General features: G+C 43.6%; 1 protein-coding gene across 1 annotated transcript in view; it reads left to right on the forward strand.

The window, feature by feature from the left end:
• Nucleotides 1-24,485, forward strand: part of PDZD2 (PDZ domain containing 2) — a 201,979-nt gene that overhangs the window by 138,689 nt on the left and 38,805 nt on the right. Inside the window, 4 exon segments of the mRNA XM_008629068.2 lie at nucleotides 6,436-6,574; nucleotides 7,261-7,393; nucleotides 9,502-9,669; nucleotides 23,308-23,419. Coding sequence (XP_008627290.1) covers nucleotides 6,436-6,574; nucleotides 7,261-7,393; nucleotides 9,502-9,669; nucleotides 23,308-23,419 — 552 coding nt within the window.

The raw sequence follows: 24,485 nt of genomic DNA on the forward strand, positions 1-24,485 counted from the left end.
AGGTGCAATCCAGATGGTGATGGCTCAGGATGATAAATGACTCCAGCAGACTTTTGTAAGGGGTGATGGTATAGTTCAGGTGCTTGCACTGGCTGATAAAATGTTTAAAGTCCTTGCCAAGGAGATGATGTCAACAAGCAGTCTGTCTCAGGAGATGGATCCCTGGGCGACCGTCTTGTTTTAAGTTGTGGAATTTTCATCCACGCTGCTCTGCTGCCTGTTTCGTGTGTTTTAATGATGTGTTTGTGTTTGGGGGAGGGTATGTTTTGCTTCTTACTGTTCCCCAGGCTTCATCCCCTAGGACACTTCTCTTTTCACAGGGAAAATACTCATATTTCAGTGAAAAGATGCCAAGTGTCTGGAGGCTGTTTGTCCAAACAAGGGGACTTGTGAGATCAGGAACCAACACTTGAACACAATCACAGTTGTGTCTGTGCTCCTGGCTCCTAATTTGAGGACATGGAGAGTTCATATTGTCAATGCTGTGTAATTCCTGTTAGGTTTGGGAATTTTCCCCCTCTTTCAAGTAGTGTAGGAGACACACAGTGTATGGCTTGCATCATCCAGATGTAGAAGCCAAAGGCTTCAGTGGTTCAGTGTTAAGAAACTTTCATAGGCAGCAAGGATGGACAAAGAACTCCTGTCTTGGAATAATTTATTGATGAAGAAATTTAAGATTTTTTTCCTCCCCTGCTTTTGATTTATCGTGGAGTTGTTTAGCTTGCTTGTGCAACAATGAAAACAAAACCCAGGGTAGTAGATGAAAGCAGGAGTCCTGCTGTCAGACCAACCTTAAAAATAACCTGGCTAAGATCAGACAAAAAATTCATTCATTATCCACTAATTAAATAATTGCTTTGTTACGAACCTGCAAAAATCAGATTTTGGCATGATTTTCTGGTACTGAGTCATTCACATTAATATCTGCTATGTGAAGAGTGATGGCTTTTGACTGTATCTTGAGACTGACACATTCAAGCTGCTCACTTGGTGTGTGATGGTGCAAGATAATTCCCCAGCTACCATCTGTCTGTCCCACCTGCCTGCTGGGGTATGGGGATAGTGGGAGGAGGCATGATGTGATCCAAGGTGGGGCAGGGAGCTGGGAGTAGTGCTTTTAATTTATCCCACATCAGTGAAGGATGCTGGGCAGTGGTATGTGCTGGTATGGCCATCCCAATGTTCTCCCTGTTGATGTAGAGAAGGTTGTTGCACTGCAGGTGTGAATGTCATGCGTTTCTGTTTGGGGCATTTTGTGCTGGTTTTCAGCTCTTTGTGATCAACGTGCTGGTTGCCAGCTGCTGTGAAGCTTATTGAAGTAAATTTTTATAATGCATGGAACTTGGAACTTTCTCTTCAGTGTCGCATTTCCAGAGCAGCTTTGTGGCTGGTGAGGAAGATCTCACTGTTTGCTTCTGCTATTCCAAATGGGAAACCCTGTGAAATTTGTAAGTGGGAACTGGTCCCTGCAGACAGACGGTAAAAATCCATGTTGAATTGTGGAGGGAGGGAGACATCCCATGGGCTGCATTCAGGTCCAGGTCAGTTAGTCAGTGTGTGCATACAGACCTTTCATGGTTATTGATATTCTTATCAGGGCTTATCTCTGTTTTTGTTTTAAAATTTTTACATATTTACATCAGGTTTGCTGCTGTGACAGAAAGTGCTTTTTCATAGACAACTATTTTACATTTTCCATTTTACTGTCTGGCTTTTTAACTACTTACAGCATTTCTGTTTTCCATTTGTTTACACCTTGCTCCTGCCAAGCTTGTCTTTTATTAAAGATTTCAAAGCCTTTGTATACACAGATTTGCAGCTTCTTGAACACAGCACAGTCAAAATAAGTCAAACCCCTTTAAAATCCCCTGCAATTAGCTAGTGAAGGAGACGCGGGGGAAAGAATGGCTCCAATGTCTTTTGCTCATTTATTTATTTATTTTCCTCGACACTCGGAGGAAAAACGTTCCTTTTTGTTTTATTAATGATGTGCTTATGAAATGGAGCGTTTGATGGTGTGCACTCGGAGCAGGCGGAAGGCAAGCTTCCCCACGTCGTGCTGGCAGTGCGCTCCCTTTCTGATCTGCAGCACTTTTAGTTTATTCCAGATGTACGCTTGCTCTCAGCAGAGGCTGCTTGATGCACAATGGCTTCACGGTGGAGAAAAATGGCCTGTGGGGACCCACTGGAAGCTGCCAGTTGTATTCTCTATTCTCACTTGTGGTCTGTTACATAAGATGACCCTTCCCCTCTGAGCCCCCCACTTTGCAATTAATCCTAGCGGAATATTCATAATGTCTTTTAAAACATTTTAATTATTTGTAACCTAGGCACTTTGAAGTTGATCCGATTCAAGTGGAAAAATCTGGTCCAAAGGGCTGCCTGCTTTGAAAGAGCCAAGTTGGGAGGAAAGTTGAGTCACTAAGAGTGATGTAACTGCAGAGAACAGAAATTAGCCATTAGTTCAGCTGCAGCCTGACTTGACTATTTGTGTTTCTGCTTGCTGTGTGAGGGAAGTCAAAAAATGCAAGTCTGGAAGGGATTTCAAGAGATGACCCAATCTCATCTCCTTCTCTGAGACTGACTTTGACAAATGTTGGTTCATCATGTCCATGAAATCCTTTGTTGGGAGGAATCCATGTAGGCAGGGCTGCTGCTGCCTGGGATTACAAGCAAAGTCTGTTGGGTGGATCTGGGCAGTCAAGGTTTGTTCAAGTCACTAACAATTAATTTTTGCTTCTTATTCCTTTGAAACTCTCAAAGCAAGCATGTCTTTCTGAGAGTCCATCCTGGCCAAATCTCAGGTGAACTGCATGATATTTTTTGGATCGTCATATACTTGATCCCATGTTATGTCGTGAGCCTGTTCTCAAGTGCTGCACACAGTGCTTGTGACCTGTCTTTGGTTAAGGGATATAGTTTAGTCTCCTAAGGAGTAACTAAGGCTGGATATCACCTGGTCCCTGGCTTCAGTAGGAGCTGGTAGTGCCTCGCTCTCCATCCTTCATGAGGATTTCTGGAGTTTGAGACTGGACTGGCATCAGCTCATCTGTGCTTTGTGCTTGAAGTGTTTTTGCACCAAGAGCTGTGACATGTGCAGATTTCTTGTGTCACTGGTGAACAAAGCTGGGGGGAGGTTATTCTGAGTTATTTGTAAGTGAAGCTGTGAGAACTATTCTGAGAGGATGGGAAAATTCAGCTCTTAATAGAAACGTGGAACTGACAGCAACTGAGCAGCAACTGGAATCGTGCAGCCGATCAAAGAAGACCAGTCAGCATTTAAACTCAACCTCTGGGCAGGGATTAAGCAAGCTCCAAGGGCAGTGACATCATACCTGCAAAATGCCAAATCTAACTACACTTGGAGTTTCCTTTGGGTATTGCAAGTCTCTGGAGTGGAGTGAATGCACCAGAATCCTAGCTTTCATTTAAAGACTAAGTGAGCTTGTAGGCTTTTTGTTCATGAAGGAAAGCTTGAAAATATGGTACTTCAAAAATTTTCAAAAAAACCCACATTTATTACTACTTTTTTTTTTTCTTTTCTTATATTTTAAAGCATTTAAGTTTTGTGTAGTTGAACCTGAGAGTCTCCAATAACTCAACAAAACCAGCTTTAAGTAAAATTTAAATGCATTTATAAATCCTTGGAATTGGCACAGAGCTTTACTATTAAGATTTTCCTGTGACGGACTCCCATAAGATGCACATTCAAATCAGCAGCATTTTTAGCCAGCTGTGAAGTATCCCATACTGCTCTGTACAAAAAACACAGCAGCTTAATGGGGAGGGAAAGGGGGTTCTGCTGGACACCCCCTTTCTCCAGAGGCCTTGAGGAAAGGCTGGCAGTCTGCTCTTCAGTACATAGCTTTCAAAATCTTGGAGTGACATCCCTCAGAGGTATGTGTGTATTGGTGGGGGGGCGTTTGCTTTCAGCGCGTGGTTAAGTGAAGAGCTATGAATGTTTTATGAAGAAAAGGGAAAGAACAGTGAAGGGTTCTGATTTCCAGTCGACGACGCTGGGTTGTTTATTCCCAGTGAAATGCCTGCAGCTGACCAAGGACTGAAGGGACAGCCTTTTCTTACACAGGAGTTGGTGACAGTGGCATTTGAAAATGAGTGAACAAAATACATGTTTGGGCATGTGCCAGATGGTTTTGTTGTCTGTATTGTGGATGTGTTCTTCTGCCCGTGTCTGGACTGCGTAGTGCTTGCAAGTGCTTTTGATTACTTTGCAAGGGCGTTTGATTTTAGTGGGCATTCAAGGGGAATGAGATGGGTGCCTGCATCAAGAGCAGCAGAGTCTTGCCATTTGCTCTTATTAAGTGCTCTGTATATGAATATTTGAGAGTGGATCAGTTAAGAATAAATTTGGAATTTTTTTGGTAATAAAATGTGTGATAGTGAGGAGTGCTGAGGAGTGCAAGCCAGGCACTGCACGACGGGTCTTGGTGTAACTTACGTTCCCAAAAGCTTTTGCAAGTCATTAAAGGCAATTTTATGACTGCATTGTTAAACTTTATTGAAAGGTCTGCTTCCAAACTGAGTTTAAGAACGGGACATTCAAAGTGACATCTTATGAGGAGAATGGATGATCATCCTTTCAGCTTGGGCTTGGTTGGGGCAGGCAGAGAGATTGTATTTCTCTGTTGTACTGTCTTCATTATGTGTGCAATGTACTTCATAGCAATAAAACTTCTCTGAAGCATTTTCGTGCTGTAGCTCAGTTCTGCTTTTTAACTAGATAAATATAGTTGACTCTTGCCCCTGCATTTAACACAGTGTCTCATGTGTCTAATTTATTTTAAAGTGTCCTCTGTCCTGACATGTCTTGTTACTCAGCAGGGCTTTTATCAAGGCATTGAACATTCCAGTTAAACCTGCTGGGATATTGCACATCTGCAACGCTTTCAAGTTAACAAATTATCCACAGGTGTATGTTTTCAGGCTCAAACTTTTGGGTAACCTCTTAAGGAACCTGGTTCGGTTTTTCTTTTTCTCCTACCTGTGGTCTAAGGACTGGGATTCATTAGTATCATAGTTGTTACTATTATATTCATGTTAACATTCCCATTAGTAATGTTACTATTGATAATTATTAATTATTCTTGTTATTTTTCACTTTGTTCTTAAGATATTGTTGTAGATACTGACCTCTTTGTTCCTGTATCTGAAAAAGTCGTATTTAAAAGTTTCAGGGATCAAGTGGAAAAAAAAAAAAAAGCACATTTTATTCACTTAATACTCTGACGAACAACGCTGGCCTAAAATCTGCAGGTTGCTTCCACAACCCTTGGGTTTGCTGGTATATTTAGCAGTTCTCCTTCTCAGAAACAAGCAGCAATTTGTGCATGCTCTTCACAGTTTGCCATGAAATGTTAATCATCTTTGCTACTTGGGCGTTTGGGTACTGCAAGAATGTTACTTGTGTGCATAACACACCCAGTCAGAAATAGCTGACCCGGTGCCTGGTGACTACGGCACATAGCTTAAAAATTGCCTCCGAATTGTGCATTTTGCTGTCTTGCAAGCTTGAAAACTTCCAAGGGTTTTTCATAATTCTGTAATCCTGGTTCTTCCCCTCTGTGACAGCGTCCTGGCAACCGCTTTACTTGTCTTGCTTGCTTGTTTTTCTCTTTCCTTTTTTGCTCTACTGATACTGTCACACTTGTGTTTCCTTGTGCCCAGTCCTGCCAGTAGGACTCATGGGAACCAGTTTTGTTTTGCATTTCATATTGCTCTGGATTTTGTAAACCGCTTTTTGGATAAATCTTTACATCAATTAAAAATAACCAAAACCAATAAAGGTGTTCTGAACATTGCTTATTACCTTGCTCATACTGAAAATTATTCTCCACAGACGGTAAATTTGTTATTTACAATCTGTACGACAGCTGCCCAGTAAGAAATACTTGATTGGCAGTTGATAATTTGAAGTTGTTTTCTTTCCTGTGTCTCAAATCCTGCAAACCCCTCTGGAGAGGGAAGCACTGTGTGATGCCAGTCTGGTGCCTGCTGCAACAGCAGCTGCACCACCTGATGTTCAAGGTCCCCCTTGAACCACGTCTTGCTCCTCTGCAGCCCTGCACAGCTCATCCTTGAGTTTTGGTGAAGGGGCTTGAGGCTGCTGGTTGCTTCAGGAAGGATCAGGGCATTGAGAGCAGCGCCTCTGCGTGGCTCAGAAAAGCTGCAAACATCCCTGCAAGGAAACTTCTACGTGCTGACCCTGCTCTGTGCTGCCTCCTCCTTTCCACCTCCTTCGCTTGGACCACAGCTAACATAGCAAAGCTCAGCAGAAACACCAGTATAGCTTGGGCTATACAGGTGTGTGGTGATGGGCAGATAGGTGCTAAATAGCTTCCTCCTGTACCCTCCCAGCCCTCTCTTGGTGTTCCAAATCCAAACTGAAGGACTTTCTGCACGTTTTCTCTCAGCGAGAAGGTTGCCGCATATGGAAGATGCACATCCTGAAGGGTACAGATGGGCTGGGAATCCAGATAACGGGAGGCAGAGGGTCGAAGCGGTCCCCTCACAGCATCATCGTCACCCATGTCGAGGAAGGCGGCTCTGCACACAGGTGAGGTGACAGTGGTGCCTTCATGGTGGTGGGTGTGATGGAATGTCCACGGCCCCTGCTGTTAGCTGGATTCACAAGAAAAGTGTAGGGGTTTTGCCCTCCCACTGTGTGAGGGTGAGAATATGGCATTTTTAGCTTAAAAATACGTTTTTATGTTTGATCACTGAAGCTTGTAGAAGAAGGTTTAGTCCAAACTGTAGACAGATCAAACACTTCCTTGGTGGTTGGAGGGAAAACCAAGGAGCCGCATGGCTTGTAGGGCTTTTCCCCCAAGTTCCTTTTTGGAAGATGTGCCTTTCCCATGGGATCTGTTGTGCAACCCAGGGTGCTCACTGCCAGCCCTGCTGTTCCTGATGGGGTGGAGATGGAGCAGAGATGGGGCTTGCTGCTATTGCCTGACCTAATCCAGTGGGTCACAGAGAAGACTTGTGGGGTTTCAGCCCTGCAAAGAGGGTGAAATGCCCCTGGCTATAACAATGATTTCCTCATTGTGGGAAATTCCATTTCCTCAAAGTGGGCACCTTTCTGAGCCCCGCTTCCTAGAAAGTAACACTAACTAGTAAGTGCAAGCCTAGCTTAGTAAGATCACGTGTTGTCCATGCCTCCAAATCCTGCCATGTGCCACTGGAGCCCAGCACTGTGGGAGAACCACCCTGCAGCTCCACGTTCCCGCTCTGTTTCTGCAGGGATGGCAGGCTGATGGCCGGCGACGAGCTTCTCATGATCAACGGGCAGTCACTGGTGGGGCTCTCCCACCAGGACGCCGTGGCCCTCCTTCGCTCGGCCGCTGGCCTGGTGCAGCTGGTGGTCTCTAGCAAGGTACAGACATTTCCTGGGTGGTCTCACAAATGTATAACCACAAATGTTTGTGCAAGTGCTGCGTGAAAAAGGCGTATTTTCCATAGGGAATCACATGTGCACGTTTGCTGCGCTGAATTTAAGGCACAGCAAGGGGAAATATATCAGTAGCTGCCGTAAGTCTACGGCAAATCAGCTCAGTATAGTCCGAATTAATGATTTGCTTGTACTGTCACTGTCACTCAGTGTGCAGATGAGTATTTATTCCTGCAGACATTACCTAAGTTCTGGCCAAAACCATTTTCTTAAAATTACATGCTAAGTAAAGCAGGCTGTTCTGAGCCTCTTCTGCTTCCTGCCTGCACAGGCTGTGTACCTCTCATCTCTGTCCTATCTGTGTGCCTGAGATTTCTTCATGATGATCTCTTGGCTCGAGTTCCTTTTTTGTCCTTGTTAATAGTGTGGAGTGGAGCTCTTACAGATAAAGAAATGTGAAATTTCAGGGAAATGAGAGTGGAACTTAGTAATCAGTTGGACTGTTCATTCTGTCTTGATCACAGAAGAGGTTGAGGGGATATTACATAATATTTTCGTTCTTTGTTTAAGAAGATCTTGCTCAGCCCTGTTTGCTCTTCTCCATGGTTCACATCCTGCTTCCCCTGGACCTGGGTTGCCACAGGTGTTTGGTGGGTGGCCAGTCAACTCCCAAAAGCACCCAGGGGTCTCAAATTAGGATATGTCTGCAAGGTGAGGGTCACCAGGGCCTTTGAGGTGGTGACAGGAATATTGCAGCCCAAGCGGAGCACTTGTATACCTGCATTTCCAGGGTGTCAGCAAGGCACTGTGTCAGTATTTTTAAATTTTTTATTAGCTTCACCTTCAGATTTCCCCAGCCATCTCAAAGCAGGTTTCTGTGGCTTTAGTGTCTGGATGCTCTTAAGGCTTCCCCAGGCTCTGTATGCACATGTTTTTCAAGAAGAGACACTATTCCACCATATTCAAGGTGAAGAGCCTGTGACTTCTCTAACATTTCTTTTAGACATTGAAGTTCATTGTAGACCTTCTTCAGGGTCACAGTCTGGTGTTAACCCCACCAATGTTTTTTCTGAATACACCACACTTTGACCTGAAGTAGGTACCTTTTGTGTTTTCCTTAGACAGCTGGGCTCTCCCAAAATACAAGGCAGTAAGCTGCATGTATTTCTCCTTAAAATTAAATGCTTGTTCATATGGTCACGTCATCGAAATAATCATCATGCATAAGCTTAGGACATAAAACTTCACTGTCCTGATCAGGCTGTGAATCTGCTTGTCTGTGCTCTGTGCACTCGGACACTTTTCATGGCCCTGGAAGGGGGGGACTTGGAAAGGCAAGCAGTAGGGAATACAGCCTGTGCTGTGTTTCTGGCAGCCCCAGAAAAGGTGTGGATAGGTGAAGTGTTCCCCAGCAGCTCCCTCTGGGCATTATTTGTTAGCATAGGAATTCAGCTTTGCCTTTTGGCCTGGTGAGTGCTCAATAACACAGAATTTGTTCTAAAAGTAATGAGTCTGTCTGGCCACTGCTTTTGGCTGAGGCACATGTTTGCCTGCCAGAAAAGATGGCAAACACTGGAAACAGATGCTGGAGCATCAGGACTGACTTGGTAGAGGATTGGTAGGTCAGCTTGCATTGTATTCTCCTAAGTAGGGTTGTCAGTGTATTATTCTTATGTGTGTAGGTAGATAAACATGTGAAGGGAACATCCACAAGGAGGGAACAGGAGCACAGGGTGTGATTTGGGATGCAGTGGAATGAGTAATGGGGTCTGTCAACTCTCAGACCACTCGCAGTGACGTTTACTAAACCCAAAGTGGGGAGGAACTGGCTGCTGGAGAAGCATTTATTTTAAATTCTCCTTTATGAAATCTAAATGTTTTAAATGTGCACTGGCGTGTGTTTACTATATATGCACTTTAAAACCAAGCCTGCTTTTTATAACCAAACCATTAAAAGTTTGAGCACATGGAAGTGTGTAACCAGGGAGAGGATTACCAGGGAGCTCACACTGGGCAGGTGAGGTGGAGCAGTTTTACTGTGACACTGCTGTTTTTCTGCATGTGATGTAATACATTTTTTGTCTCTCGGGTAGGAATCTTCCGAAGGCGATCTTCTGAAGTATCCTTCTACCAGTTTGCCAGACTTGCTTAGCACTTGCTCAGTCCAAGACTCTGTCTCTTGCACTGACAATAAGGAAAACGAAGAGCCAGAAGAAGAAGATGTGAAAGGAGTGAATGTGTCTCCTGAAAAACTGGTTGCTGTAAGTGTGGTTTTGGTGTGACATTTTTACTCTCTCTCTCTCTCTCTCTCTCTCTCTCTCGATGCCCATTTGCATCTGTCACATTCTTCTATAGCCTGACATGGAGCAGGTCCTCGGGACGAGGCAATCCCATCCCAGCCAGCCATTCTCCGCACAGGAAGCGGGTGAGAAGCTGGAATGGGGATGGCATTTACCACAGCCTCTGCCATCTCTGCGCTGCAGCAAGGCAGCAGCACACGGAGCAGGAGCTCTCGAGACCTCCAGCCTATGTTGCAATCGTGGTTTTGTTTTTCTCTTCGATTGTTTTCCAGCCACTTCCACTGCTTTTGTTGGATCTGATGCAAAGTCTCTCGCCGTGCTTACGCAGTTACATGATCTTCTTTCCCCTCCTTTTGTAACAAAACTTCTTTAACAGTTTATGATCCAAGTCTTGAACTTTGTATTTGCTCTGTTGAAGCCAACAGACTCTTTGGAGAAGGGATAGGAATTTCTGGCTGTGAACCATAGTTGAAGTTCCGCTGAGTAAATGCTGCCAGTTGATAATCTCACTTGTATTCCCTTCAGGGCTGCATTAAGAAGAGATTAAGTGGGTTATTGTTATTTATTTGTAATGTAGGAGCTCTATGAAACTTCATAGGTCTTCTGGGCCTCTCTTGTATTGTACAGACAAAAAATAAAATGTTTCTAATCTAAAGAGCTTGCGGACTTGTTTTCCAGCAAGGGAAGGCATGTGGATTCACTTGAAGCTTTTATCTATTTCTTATTTTCCCTTCTTGTCTTCCCCTCCCCCTCTTGTCTGTGACAGTTAAAATAAATCAGTTAAGCCTCTGGATGGCTCAGATATGATACTGGTTTGGTGATTTGTTTTTATTTTATATTCTTACGCCTGAGCAAAAAAGGCTGCTCCCCAGGATGAGTCTCATGCTGTAGTCTAGCTGATGCTGGTGTTCACTTCCTACCTGCCTCTCATCTCTGACTTACTTTGAGTCAATGTTTGTAACAATTCTCACTCTCACACATCTCAGTACTCTGACAATTTTGTTATTTCTTCACTGTCTTCTCTTCTATGTGCCAGAGTGCCTTTTTGGGGGGAGGAAGAGAAAAAAAATAAATGGGGGATGCTTAGCATGCTGATGTTGGTGTAGTGTTTGTGTGCTAACTTGAGTGGGCATTTAAGCATTCTTTTGACTATCAAAATACTTCAAATTCTTCTATGTATCATGCTTCCAGTTCTGGTAGTTTCTAATAAGGCTATGGCTCAGCAGCACTTAAATATAAAAATCAATTTTGACAAAATTTAATTATGTGTGGCTTCAGGATTAAGCTCTCTGGCATTCCAGTGACTCTTTTAGCACACACGAGGAGTTATTTGTCACTTGGTTGGCTCATGTGTTTTCCAGCAACTGTGCCTGGTTGCCAGTGATGGCTTTTTTATCAAGCGTTTCCTTTCCAGATTAACATAATGCTCAGGGAAGCTCAAGATGGTTGAGGTGCACGTGACCATGAGGACACAGCTGCATGAGCCTCCCAGAGCCCTTCAGCTTGGACTTGAGTTTAGAGCCTGATGTCCTTTCCAGTGCCACTGCAGCTGGCAGTGATGGCAGCCACTAACTCAGAGCCAGCTGGGTTTGCCTGCCTGACTGGTATTCTCGCCCCTGATGGCAATAGCTCTGTGCTTTCAGAATACATCATGGAAAGGCTGAGGGGAAATCACAGAAATCTGGGTACAATAAACACTTTAGAAGAGCAGCAGCAAGATTTCCTTTTCTTTGTGTTTTCTGCTTCTATTAATTTCTTTTGTTGAAAGGATGTAATTTAAAGGAATGTAATAAGTTATTGGTGACTCTCTGGGACCTCTTCTGTTTTTGCTTGATCTGCAGCTGAAATCATTGCTTTTCTGATCCAAAGCACAGAATGTGTTTGTGTTCCCCTTGCAATTGCTGTGTCAGCCTCGGAGTGGAGACAGGGCTCTCTGCAGCCTGGGGTGGGCAGTCTGCACAGTGTAAACCTCTCTGCTTTACATCCTCATCCATCCTCATTGGGTGTGGGCAGCCTGAGCTGAGCTGGGCTGTGCAAATACTGCATACCACCAGCCAGGACAGAGGAAGGTAAATGTATGGAAAAGATAAAATTCATGTGGCTTTTTTCCACCTGGCAAGATTGGGGGGGGATTTTTCATAACAAAGCTTAAAAGCTGATTTCAAGGCCAGTATGAAATCAAAGCATCAAAAGATTTTATTTTTAAATATATATAAATGTATAGTCAAATAGATTATTGCAAAATCGCTTTGGAAATCACTGTTCTTTGCTGCTCTCACGCTTTTGATGATATTCATGTGTCTTCTCTTTCTCTCACATGTATTCCATTATATCTGTACTGTAGATAAGGGATGACAGCGTGACTGAGGATTAAAGCAGGAACTAAGCTGAACTATTTTTAATCAGTGCAAATGTAATTGTATTAGACTTCCACGATGGGTTGTACTCAAGGGCAGGAGCAGGTAACTGAGACTCTGATCTCAGTATAAGAGTCAAGACATCTTAGATTTGAAGCTGATTCTCAACTCAGCCCTGTCCAGGAGTTACCTTTCTTACCTCTGACAAGAGGTTAATGGATTTTCTTGTTTACTCTGTGGGGCTTTGGAGGGACTTAAAGGGATGCTGTCAGGTGCTGGGTGGTTATGTCATAATGAGTAATTCAGAGTGTTTTATTGTCAGCTGAGGCTTCACTGTCCCTTTTCTGACCCAGAACAGTATCTTGTCTAATTATTAAGTCTAGAAAATACTACAAAACTTTCAGGAGCTTCTAGGTTTGTCAAAGATTTATTCTGTTGTTAACTTCTCTGTGAATGTAGTTCACTGCTGAGTATTCAAAACCTTAATTAATAGACGTGATGGACTTGCTGCTTTAGCACCTGATTGCCTAAAGGCTGAACCAGGCAGAAAAAACCATCACTTGGAATGAAGGTATGTATTCAAATCTTCATCCTTGTAGCTACTTAGAACTCAGCTGGACCAGGCTCTCGAGGAAACTGATGTAAGTTGTGTCACTGTTTTGAAATGGGCTGCCCCCCCAAGGTCCCTTCCAACCTGGCTTACTTTAAAATTCTGTGAAATAAAATAATAAAAATGAAAATTATCTTGTCTAGAGGCTGGAGGCCAAAAAAGTTTCCCCACGAGCAAGTTGTTTTTTCAACTCTCTTAAGTTCTGCTCCAGCATTTTCAGACAAGGAAATAGAGTCCGAGCTAGTCAGCTTCTGCAGGATACAGCAGAAGAGTTTAGTGGCCCTTGAAAACTGTAATTTAAGAGAAATACCACTTTAAGTCTTACTTGAATGTCCACTTGTTAAGTTTCATTAATAAAAATCACATAATACAATTTTATTTGAGTTTGCTTTTGCAGTCTCCTTATGTAAAGCCCTGTTTAACATTAAACATGCCTTAAAGTTCTAACTTTATTCAGCCTTGTGCTGCCAGGCAGAAAAAGGATTACATTAATATCCTTAAAGTGCATTTTTTTCAGAAGTAGTTTGGCCAAAATGTTCCTTAACTTCAGACACGAAACTTCAGAGAGTTGTGTTGTCCTTTAGGACAGCACAACAATTTTAGGGATTTTAAACTCCTCCACCCTAACCCATATTTTGCCGTGTGCAGTTGACACTGCTGTTCTAAAATGTCACTATTTATGTCCAAGTGTGAAATAGGATAATATGATAGTATTTGCCTTGGACGATTTATTTTTAATTCTAATTCACTTTTACTAGTTTTTCTGTTGCTTGAAATTGAATCTGTCACTGTATTGCTGGCTGGTGGAGCAACCTGGGAAGTGAACTCTAAAGAGAAGGCTCATCTACCAAGAATTTGCAAAGTGTCCAATGAATTTGGGGCATTTTTGGTCCCTAGACAGAAGCATGTGCCATTCTTAATTGCTTCAAAAGTTACTTGCCTATGTATGGTTCCATATCTGATGGTCTGAGTATTTTTTTAAACGTTCAGCTTCAGTGACCACCTTCATATTAATGGCTTCAGGCAGAAAAAACCATCACTTGGAATGAAGGTATGTATTCAAATCTTCATCCTTGTAGCTACTTAGAACTCAGCTGGACCAGGCTCTCGAGGAAACTGATGTAAGTTGTGTCACTGTTTTGAAATGGGCTGCCCCCCCAAGGTCCCTTCCAACCTGGCTTACTTTAAAATTCTGTGAAATAAAATAATAAAAATGAAAATTATCTTGTCTAGAGGCTGGAGGCCAAAAAAGTTTCCCCACGAGCAAGTTGTTTTTTCAACTCTCTTAAGTTCTGCTCCAGCATTTTCAGACAAGGAAATAGAGTCCGAGCTAGTCAGCTTCTGCAGGATACAGCAGAAGAGTTTAGTGGCCCTTGAAAACTGTAATTTAAGAGAAATACCACTTTAAGTCTTACTTGAATGTCCACTTGTTAAGTTTCATTAATAAAAATCACATAATACAATTTTATTTGAGTTTGCTTTTGCAGTCTCCTTATGTAAAGCCCTGTTTAACATTAAACATGCCTTAAAGTTCTAACTTTATTCAGCCTTGTGCTGCCAGGCAGAAAAAGGATTACATTAATATCCTTAAAGTGCATTTTTTTCAGAAGTAGTTTGGCCAAAATGTTCCTTAACTTCAGACACGAAACTTCAGAGAGTTGTGTTGTCCTTTAGGACAGCACAACAATTTTAGGGATTTTAAACTCCTCCACCCTAACCCATATTTTGCCGTGTGCAGTTGACACTGCTGTTCTAAAATGTCACTATTTATGTCCAAGTGTGAAATAGGATAATATGATAGTATTTGCCTTGGACGATTTATTTTTAATTCTAATTCACTTTTACTAGTTTTTCTGTTGCTTGAAATTGAATCTGTCACTGTATTGCTGGCTGGTGGAGCAACCTGGGAAGTGAACTCTAAAGAGAAGGCTCATCTACCAAGAATTTGCAAAGTGTCCAATGAATTTGGGGCATTTTTGGTCCCTAGACAGAAGCATGTGCCATTCTTAATTGCTTCAAAAGTTACTTGCCTATGTATGGTTCCATATCTGATGGTCTGAGTATTTTTTTAAACGTTCAGCTTCAGTGACCACCTTCATATTAATGGCTTGAAATTCTAACAAGTTAGTAAACACAGCAAGAGGGTGTCTGCCTCGGAAGGTTTGGATCTGCAGTTGCTGGAGGCAGGGATGGAAGGCTGGGGACTGCTTCTTTGTACTTAAATCTTGTGTTTTCCCTTGGGCATCTGCCAGTCCTGATGCTGGAGGCAGGACCCTGAGCTGAGTCTACTCCATGGAGAATGGAACTGTGCAAAAGAGGAAGGGAGGTCATCCTTACCTCTGCCTTTGGAGGGGGCGCTGGGAAGAGAATTTGCCTCCCTATGCCCAAGCTCACTGTGCAGGCAAGCCCTGGGGACACACCCTCTGGCATCACCCCCAGCTGCGTGACCCTCTGCTGTGGGTATCAGGGCCTTTCTATTCATATTTAATCATTTTGAGATGACCTGAAGTGTGTGATCTGTGCCATCGCACCAGCACTGGGCACGTTGCACGTGGACACAGCCATGACCCAGCAAGGTCTTCACTCTCCTACCAGGAACAGAAACAGGATGTCTCCTGTTTAAGGTTCCTTTCGTGATCCAGGTTACCTGATCCCTGCCAAAATCCACTTGTGGTTTTCATGCAAGACATGTAACTGAAAGGGGATGAATAAACCTGTTTGGTGAACGTGAAGAATTGCATTTGTTTAGCTAAGTTCCCTCCCTGTTTATATATTTTTTTCTGTGCTATAGGACTAACTAGTTGTTTTCTGCCATGAGCCTTTCTGTCTTACCAGGGAATCCATACATAATTACCTGTAGCCATGCAAGCATAATGAAGAGGATAACAATGCCATAACTTTAAAAGCAGTCTTGGGGTCAAAAGTTCTTCTGGAAACACTGAGAGAGAATTTCAGAGAAAGCATTAGCATTGAGAAGGAACAGGAAGCATAACTCAACAATTAAATGTGTGCAGAGCCTGGGGAGGGGCCCTCGTTACTTGGAGTACTGGAGTGTTTGTTCCCATTAGGGCACTGCAGTCTCAACACAGGCTGCATAAACATGTCTCACTCCTCAAACAGCACTGCATGGCTGGAAGAAAAGCAAGAAGATGATTTTCCTGGCAGAAATTTGGTTAGCAATGAAATACTTTACTTAGGGTGGTGGGAAAGGAAGAAATTGAAGAGCCTGGTGTGGGGCTTGGTTATGTCCTGGGAATGGTTCAGTAACTCTTTTCATGGTGAGGTCTGGCAATGTTTGCAGATCTTGCCTTCTGCCACATCACCCTTGGAGATGAGGCAGGCAAGGGCTGTGTCCAGCTACACCTTGGCATGGCTCAGAGCTGCTGCTCAGCTGTAAATGCTGAACTTGTTGAAAGTCTGGCTGAACTGTACCTTTCTGAGGTACGGTCTTGTCCAGCATATCCATGGGTGCCCAAGCAGTACCCTTCACCCATGCTGTGGCTGATGAGATGCTGAGTCCTACAGTGAATCCAGAAGCAAGTTTTCAGAGTAAAGTTAGGAATTTGGCCAAGAGGAAATGACAAAATGCTTGGAGACCAAATCTTGTTCACACAGATCGTGTTGTTTCTAGAAGCCCTATCACATTAAAATAAGCATTTGCAGTTCGACTTGTTGAGGGTGGGTTGCTCAGCCATGGGCTGATTGTGGTGGTGTCACACTGGTCAGGGCTGGAGGAAGGTGTTGGCACACATCACATGAGCTGGGGGAGGAGGAAGAGTGCTGAAAGGCCCCCAGGGGGTGCAGTGTCACTGAATTACTGTTTTTCATACATTGTAAAATTCACCTGTCAAGGAGACATTAACATGAATGCGTTCTTCATGTCAGGAGGGAGCTCCTCAGAGCACTCATATCATTCCCTGTGCCTGGCTCCCAGCCCTTCTGGGCCTCTTCCTGCTGCCTCCATCTTTAAGGCAAGACCAGAGAAAACTTTCACCCAGGGGCCCAGGGGCCAGTACTTGAAGGGTTCTCTGTAGATGTGGTGCAGTCTACAAAATGTGAAATACCTCCTCTTGCTTTGGCTGGTGGAAGATAACCTTTCTGACTTGACCATAAATAACAGTGTAGAAAAGGCCCCCAGTTATAATTTTTGCTCTTCCTATGTGATATATTTGAAAGCCAAGTCAGCAGAGTAATAGAAACACAAGTTTATCTACAGTACAGGTTCTGTATGGTCTTTGTTTTTGTGAATGAGGGCTCTTCCCATAAAGCATCAGATACAGTACAGCCTGTCTCTCCTTTGGCTGTTTGGATAACTGCCCAGTTTTGAAGGAGATGAACTGCCTTTAACAAGCTAAAAATAACACCCTCATGGCACTGGAACAAGAGAAATGCTGTCGCAGCCATGCGGTTCACATACATTAGCAGAAGGATGATACAGGCTCTAGAATTTTTGAGTTAGTGTGGATGTCTCACTACCACATCTGCAAATTTTTGATCATGTACGCTGTCCAGTCTTGGTTGGGATCAGGTAGAACTCATTTGAGATGTGCTGTGCAGCCTCTATAATGTATGAGGCTTCAGATCCTTGAAGATGCAGGTATGAAAGACACATAATTTTTACATATTCCATGTCTTCTTGTGTACTTAGGATGGTATAAAATGCCAGTTTGGAGTTGAAATCCAGAGCTCCCACCAGTGGCATCATGGGAATGCTCTCTGCAGCTGTTGGTTGATGTCAGTATTAAGAAGGTCTTGTTTCATTCTCAGGAGAACTGTTTATTTTGAGGCGTGATTATTGCATGTTTTGTCCCTTACTGGGAATAAAAAGGTTGTCATGATTTAAAAAAAAAGAAAGAAAAAAAGATAAGCAGTTTATTGTTTGTCAGGATGCAAAGGCTCCGGATTTGTGCTAAGCCATGAACTGAGCATGTATTAAACAAAATAATGGAGTAGCTGAACTAGCTTTCACACTGCTTGAGTTCCATGTTTGTCATAGATTCATGGAATCCTTTAGGTCTCTGCTGTTTACTAAGACTGGTCTTCTGGGATTTCTCTGCAGCACATAGAGACATCTCGTGGGCAGTGACTAAACTACATGGAAAGCATGTGTCCTGCTTTTTTGATGTTTGGGGGGAGAAAAAGGAGAACAGGAGGGATCTGTTTGTGTGCGTTTGATTTTCTTTAGCTCAAAAGCTGTTTCTAGTGAAAATCATAGTATACTGCAGAAGAAGAGTAATCTGGTCCAAAAAGGATTGGGAGCTGTTTAGCTGGGAGCATCTTACTGTTTCCAAGTGCATGTGTTGTCTGCAATATGTGTTTCTTGGAAAACTTGGCTGCGTTAGCCATTTCCTGCATTTCTTCCTGTTTAAAAGGATATGTTTTAGAAGATTTTTTTCTCTTCAAAACATTATTAATAATTTTAGTGACTCTTTGGAAGTCTGAAAATGGAGTCTGCTTTGCTTAGTTGCAGCTCTTGACCAGTGAGTCATTGGAGCCAGCACAGCTGGGATCCTGCGACATCAAGAATCTGCCAGCATCCTCTGAACATGGTCAACACATTGTGGCTCCTGCTATCACACACATTCAAGAAGGTTTTGGAGAGTCTTGTAAAAAATAAATAAACATTATGGAAGATGAGAGTAGCTCAGCTCTTCCATTGTGCATTTCCAGTCTGTTTACAGAGTGTGCATAGGCAGATAATGCTGCTGTCTTTGTGCTAGTGAATGCCAGGTTTTGTTTCTTGTGTGTGACTACTCTGTAGATTTTGAAAAGAGACACAAAAATAACTGTGCCTCCTGAAGTGAATAGTAATTCCTTGTCGAGCAACTACTGCATTATACTGAAGGCTTAAGGTCGCTTTTGAGTGCAGGCATTCGGTAAAGTGGCAGACTAGATGTTCTTAGAGACCACTTTAAAAGCTTTTGTTTTGTTTATTTGGCATTTCCACCTATTCAGAAAGCTAGGCAGCTCCAGTTCTTGACTGTTTATCAGATTTCCTGATCTCTTGCTGCGCATGAACCAAGAGGTTTCCAACACTTTCTTTAAAATTAAGTAAAGGAGGCCTTGGGTTCCCATCTCCTTTGCCTGGGTGGGAGGAAGTATGGTCTGCACCAATGGCACCAGCACAGGGAATTCCTAGGCAAGCTTCTGGGGAAGGTGGTGGATGCTTTGTTATATCAGTGCTGCTAAACACAGCCCAAATTTGAGCCTTCCTGAAGCCTCCCTGGTCAATTAACAGAACTGCTGTCTGCTCTGTCAGCTTTGCACCAGCTTTTTTGAAACCAGGGCACTGTTTTTTTCTGAGGTGCCAGTTTAAGGCACTGGATTAGTGCTGATGTGGAGGTGATGTTCCTTATCTTTTCCTCCATCCCTGGCTCCAAGTTGTTCTCTGCTTTTGTGTCATGACAGAGGGGACTAGTAATGCAGTGCCCTTTGGAGGAGGGGAATCCTCTAGCTTTCACCAAAAATTGCTAAGTCTGGATTTAATCTGGACTTCTTGTGAGCCCCATGGTTCAGTTGAGGGAGCTCCCTGGGTCTTGGGATGTGCTGTGCTTTGGAAAAATGCCCCTGGGTGCTGCAGCCCCTGATGCAGTATGTCCCAGCTCATCAGCCTCCTCCTAGGATCTGTGCAGCTTTGTACATGCTCTAAAACAGAGCAGTAAGGCATGGAAAACTCAGTGCTGTCCAAGATTAGAAAATCCATGTCCTCTGCATCACTTGCAGTGTTAATTCTCGTAAATTATAGTGCTGCAGTTCGTAATTTGTCTGTGAGATGGATTCAATTAAAGTGAAAAACGGCTAATTTAAAAGTGAAGGTATTTTACTTTCTGTGCAAGGCAAAGGGGCATGTGGAGCTCCCTGCCTAGTGGATACATTTAAGGCTTAAAGCATGCTGTGCCCCATAAGGCAATAAGTAATTGCACAAATGACTGAAACAGCTAGAATTATACCATATCTTGGAAAAAAATCTTGACAATTTTTTGAAAGTTAAAGACTTTAAGGCATCAGTTAGTCTCAAGGGACTAGGAAGAAAGACTCTGTGCAGGGAGCAGGTGAAGGCTTGCATTGGGTCTTGTGGGCATTGCTCTGAAGGGTCCGTGCTGGCTCCTCGTGGAGGCCTGTTGGGTTCCTCCTGATGGCTGCCCCACAGACAGTGGTGTTGGGGCAATTCATGGTTAAGTGTTTGGGGTAGTGCTGCTTAAGGAAAAATTGTCGTGGTCAGAGACAAGGACAGAGTGCCAATGGGACCAGAGAAGATGCAGAATTTTCCCATGGAGCTTGGGCTGGGGCACAGCCGTTCCTCTTTCACATGGCTGTTCTGAGGAAGGGCGGTGGTCTTGCTGGTGGACTTGCTTTGCCAGTGCGGGTAGGGCAGAATTTGGCATGCTGCAGACTTCTCAGTCTGGTTCTCGCTGCTTCATTCCCAAACCACCAGCATAAACTGGTCTGCATGTTGCTAGTGCTCCTCAGCAGAGCCAGCCAGGCTGTGCCACGGGGAGTCGGGTGGGCTCGCTGTTGGGAAGGGCAGCAGCTGAGGAGCTCTGCAAGGGCAGCAGAAAAGCAGTTTGCTTATTAAATTGTATCAACCTCTGTGTGCCGTCTTGTTTTTGTAGATAGGCAGGGATTGCCAAGCTGTTTGCGGTTAAACAATACAGACTGTCATAATCCTGCTCTTCATCTCGCCTAATTAAGAGCCTGGTCATGCTGGAGCTTTGCCCAGGCGAGGACTCTGAGGGCAGTTGTTCATTCTGGTGCAGTGCCAGGACCGCGAGTCCCTGATAGCGCCGTTTCCTTTGAAATCAATTGAGATGTCACCGTCACTTGATCCCAGAGCTACTTAATGAACTGGCAAAATGGGCTCTATTTTTACATCTCCCTTCAAACTACTGTGCATGTTAAAGCTCCCCTTGTCCTTAATGCTGGGATGGCACTGGGCAGGATTTATTGGTTTAGTTTAATAAGAGACCTACAGGACTGAAATAATAAGCTTCATTTCCTTGAAAGTGAGGAAAATTAAAGTGGCATGGTTAAATCTGGGCAGCCACCTCGAGACAGTAAAGCGATATGTTCACAGCCAGAAGGATAAGGTGGAGCTGGGTTTTTCTTCTTGTGTAAGTTACAAGGGAGCCAAAGATTACAGACACACACGTCTTTGGGGAGTTCTTGCAGGCTTTGTAGATCAGATTTCTAAGTGTTTTCTGAATAGGATAAAACTCCTGGTGGTTTATTAGGCAAGCTCAACAACTTAAAGAGTATCTACTTCATTGCAAATGCTAGTGTCTTCCCCTATGTGTTTATAATTAGCGTCAGAAAAATACTTCTAGTAAAATAAAAAATACCCACAGACATAGATAGTCTAAATGTTTTTACTTCCTAATTGTTGTCTGAAGCCTATTTGGATAAAATATAATTTCAGGAAGCTGCTGAGAATGTCTTGAGGCTTTCCCTAGCATTGGCGTTTGCACACATGTGATCTTCTGTGGATCATACATGGGGTTTGGGCTTTGACGTCTGTAGGCTCACAGGCTCCAGGATTGCCATGAGGGGAAGGTAGCGTGGGGTGCACAGTTTTAATACAAGTGGCAATTGTGTCCTGGTTTTCTACCCACCCCAGCAGATGAAAATGTATGGAGTTGCAGAATGCATTGGTACTTTTCTCCTGTGGCACAAAAATCAGCAAAAACCCCAACCTACCGGCAGCAAACCAAACTCAAACCTCATGTAGTAGAGGCACAGGATGTACTGAACAGGTCACCCTTGAGCCTGGGCTCAGGGTGGAAACTGGCCCTGGTAGAGGTGATTTCAGCATCTTTTTGTACACTGCTACAACCTAAGTCATTTTTTCCCCTGTCCTCTGAGCTGGAGGAAGTGATCCAGCTTTGCGCTGGGAGCTGTGTGGTCTTATCAGGTGTAACTGCCCATGTCCATGCAGGCTGCTTAAAGCAAACAGCTCTATAGCTCCAGACTTGAGCTGCATTGTGCTCAGCTCCAGAAAAGTCAGATTCGACCCATCCCTGTCTGTTCAGATAGTTAAACAGCACACCAGCAAAACTGGCTGCTTTAGGGAGACATTCCTCTTGTTTTTCTTCATCTCTGTGCTTCACATATTCCCCACCACAGAGTTGGCACTGGCCCTGGGCACCAGTTGGTTTGTTGGCACCTGTAAAGCCACCAGCTACATGATTTTTTGTGTCTGTGGAAATGATTTCTACCCTTCTACAGGGGAGGCATACTCAGTTCATAAAGAGTGTTCTCGCTTGTGGGGTAAATTTCAATGTATCTTTGTGAGATCCATGAGGTCCTGTCTTATTTCCACATGCTTCTGCTGTCTTCTGGATATCCCAGAAGTCTCTTGGAAGGAGAGCTTGTGATACTTCGGCTGTGGCCTAATTGCTGATGGTTTGGGTGTCTTGGGTGGGTTTTTGAATCTGATGTCTTACATATTTTCTGGAATGAATCCCTCATTAGGATGACCAAATCATAAGTGCTGGGTTTTTCAGACTAATGAGTGAATCACATGGTTTTAAGTTTACATGGATCTGTGAGCTGCAGAGCATTTGATGCTAGAAGTGGACTCTGAAGTAGTTGCTGCAATGTCTTGAAAAATCAAAGACTACTACCTAGGATGTACAAACTGTGTAAATTAAGTGTAGCTGTTCGTGTTGAAGGGGAAGGAATAAAAAGCAGTTTCCATTCCAGCTTCCTGTTTTCTGCCAGTTTTATGTTTTCCTGAAGTTTCTACTGTTCAAACTGAAATCATGAAGTCTAGACTTTGCACAAAAGATAAACTTTGGCTTTGTTGGCTTGGGTATAAGAGGGACTGGGGGATGGGAGGCTGGTTGTGGGAAAGACTGACGTTTTTAAGACTGAATAGCAGAAGCAGAAATTATTTTTACAGGAAAGTGTTTGGTTACTTGGGTGGGGTTTTTTTAAAACTGACTTCCAGCAGTTCACCAGCACCTTCCAAAATGCACGGGCTGGGCAGAGCCTGCGCATGGGCAGTTCTGCTCCTCCTGACCACAGGATAGCAGGAGGCAGAGAACATGTGGCCGTGCTGCATACCTTGTTACTTGGCGTCCGGGCAAACACACTCGGTAAACAGACTTCTCCTGTCCTGGTGCATTTACTCAGGGTGGTGGGGTTGTGATTCCACGTGTAAACTTAAACTGCACATTTCCAGGCTTTTAAAGTGCTTAGCTGTCATAACTTTCTGTTAAAAAAGCTTTTCGTCATCAAGCTTTGCATTGGTGCTCAGCAGATACTAACAATAAAGTAATGCTTCTTAAAAGTGGTTTTCTCTGTAAAGATGTGATGTCTGTGGAAGCCTGCAGAGCAGCACAAATGCAAGTGAAAGCTAGAATTTTGTTCAAATACATGCAAAAGCACCTGAATGAGGTGCCGCAAGTGCTGGATGCATTCTGGGGGCATTCGTGTGGTGTCTTGCAGAGGATGCAATGTCCAAAGGCATTGCTAAAAATTACTTACTGCAAATGTATGCTAGCTTAGTACAATGACATGTTTTGGAAACAAACATGATATGCAATGGAATTTTCTGTTCCGTAATGAAAATGAGAAAAACGTCACCAACATCTCTAGTTTACAACAATTTTATTTCTTTTTAATTTCTTTTAGGTGCTGGAAACTGAGAAGTCTCAAGATCCAGCTTGTGCCGAAGTGTCCAAAGGAAACAATCAGAGTTCAGCTCTTGCAAGTGGCATACTGAAATACAGAAGTCGATCCCAAGGTAAAGCTGGGCTGATAGAAGATAGCAATTGTAGATTTTTAATGTGTATTTTTTTTAACTGTCTAAAAGTGAGATGGCATTCCTTTGAAATCATATTAAGTTTGTTTTGGAAGGAAAATCCCATCTATAAGATAATTGTATTCAGCCTCTTGAGCTGAACTATTGTAGGAACAGAAATATCATGCAAAACTTAGAAGTGTATTTCTTTTTTGTTTCTTTCGTTCTCTTTTTTTTTTTTTTTAATAATTCAGTTTGCTCTGATCCAAATGCCTTTATGGTGACTAATCCCCAGATTTTCTGTTGCTTTGTCCCCACATCTTAACAGTAACCTGTGTGCAGAGCTTGATCATGTTCAAAACCCTAATGCTTTCTGAGGCTCCCTCCCTCCTGTGTTCACTGTAATTTCCAATTACTAAGGTATTTTTAGCGTCCTCCAGGATGCTCCTCTGCCTGTAGCCCTGAGGCCGTGAGTTGGTGGCTCAGTGGGGATCCAGACCCTGTTCCCATGAGTGCTGATGCCCTTTGGCTGTGGGTGAGGCTGAAGCATCTACCAGCCTGGACAGCAGCACGAGAAGGGAAGATGCATTCAGAGATGGGCAGAAAATACAGAATTACAACTGTTCTCCTAGAAGAAGGGAGGGAGAAATGATGGGAAAGGGTTAGTCGTAGGTGCCAGGGAATGAAGGAATGCCAGGATGCTGGTCCTGCCAAGATTGCGATCCTGTCTGTGTGCAGCAGCAGCAGCCTGTGTGCTGGGGGAAGGGGAGTTGAAAAGCAGAGGTAATTTCAGATCCCAAAGCAGGGAGCAGGTTTGAATTGCACTCTGGGCACTGGATACAAATTCTGCCTATGGATGCATCAGCAGAATTGTTTTCATGCTGAGTGAAAAAAAAGCGGCTGCCCCAGCTCTATGCTCCATCCCTCCCTGGCACTGAGAGCGATGCTTGCACAGTCTCCAGGCAAGGAGGAGGTGGCAGAAAATGTGTTTGGGGCTCTCCTGAGCAAATTTTCAGTGCGTCTACCTCAGCCCATGACTCCCTGTTCCTGGAGTACAGACAGGGCAGTG

This window comes from Corvus brachyrhynchos, unplaced genomic scaffold (genome assembly GCF_000691975.1).
Source record: "Corvus brachyrhynchos isolate BGI_N302 unplaced genomic scaffold, ASM69197v1 scaffold140, whole genome shotgun sequence".
Lineage (NCBI taxonomy): Eukaryota > Metazoa > Chordata > Aves > Passeriformes > Corvidae > Corvus > Corvus brachyrhynchos.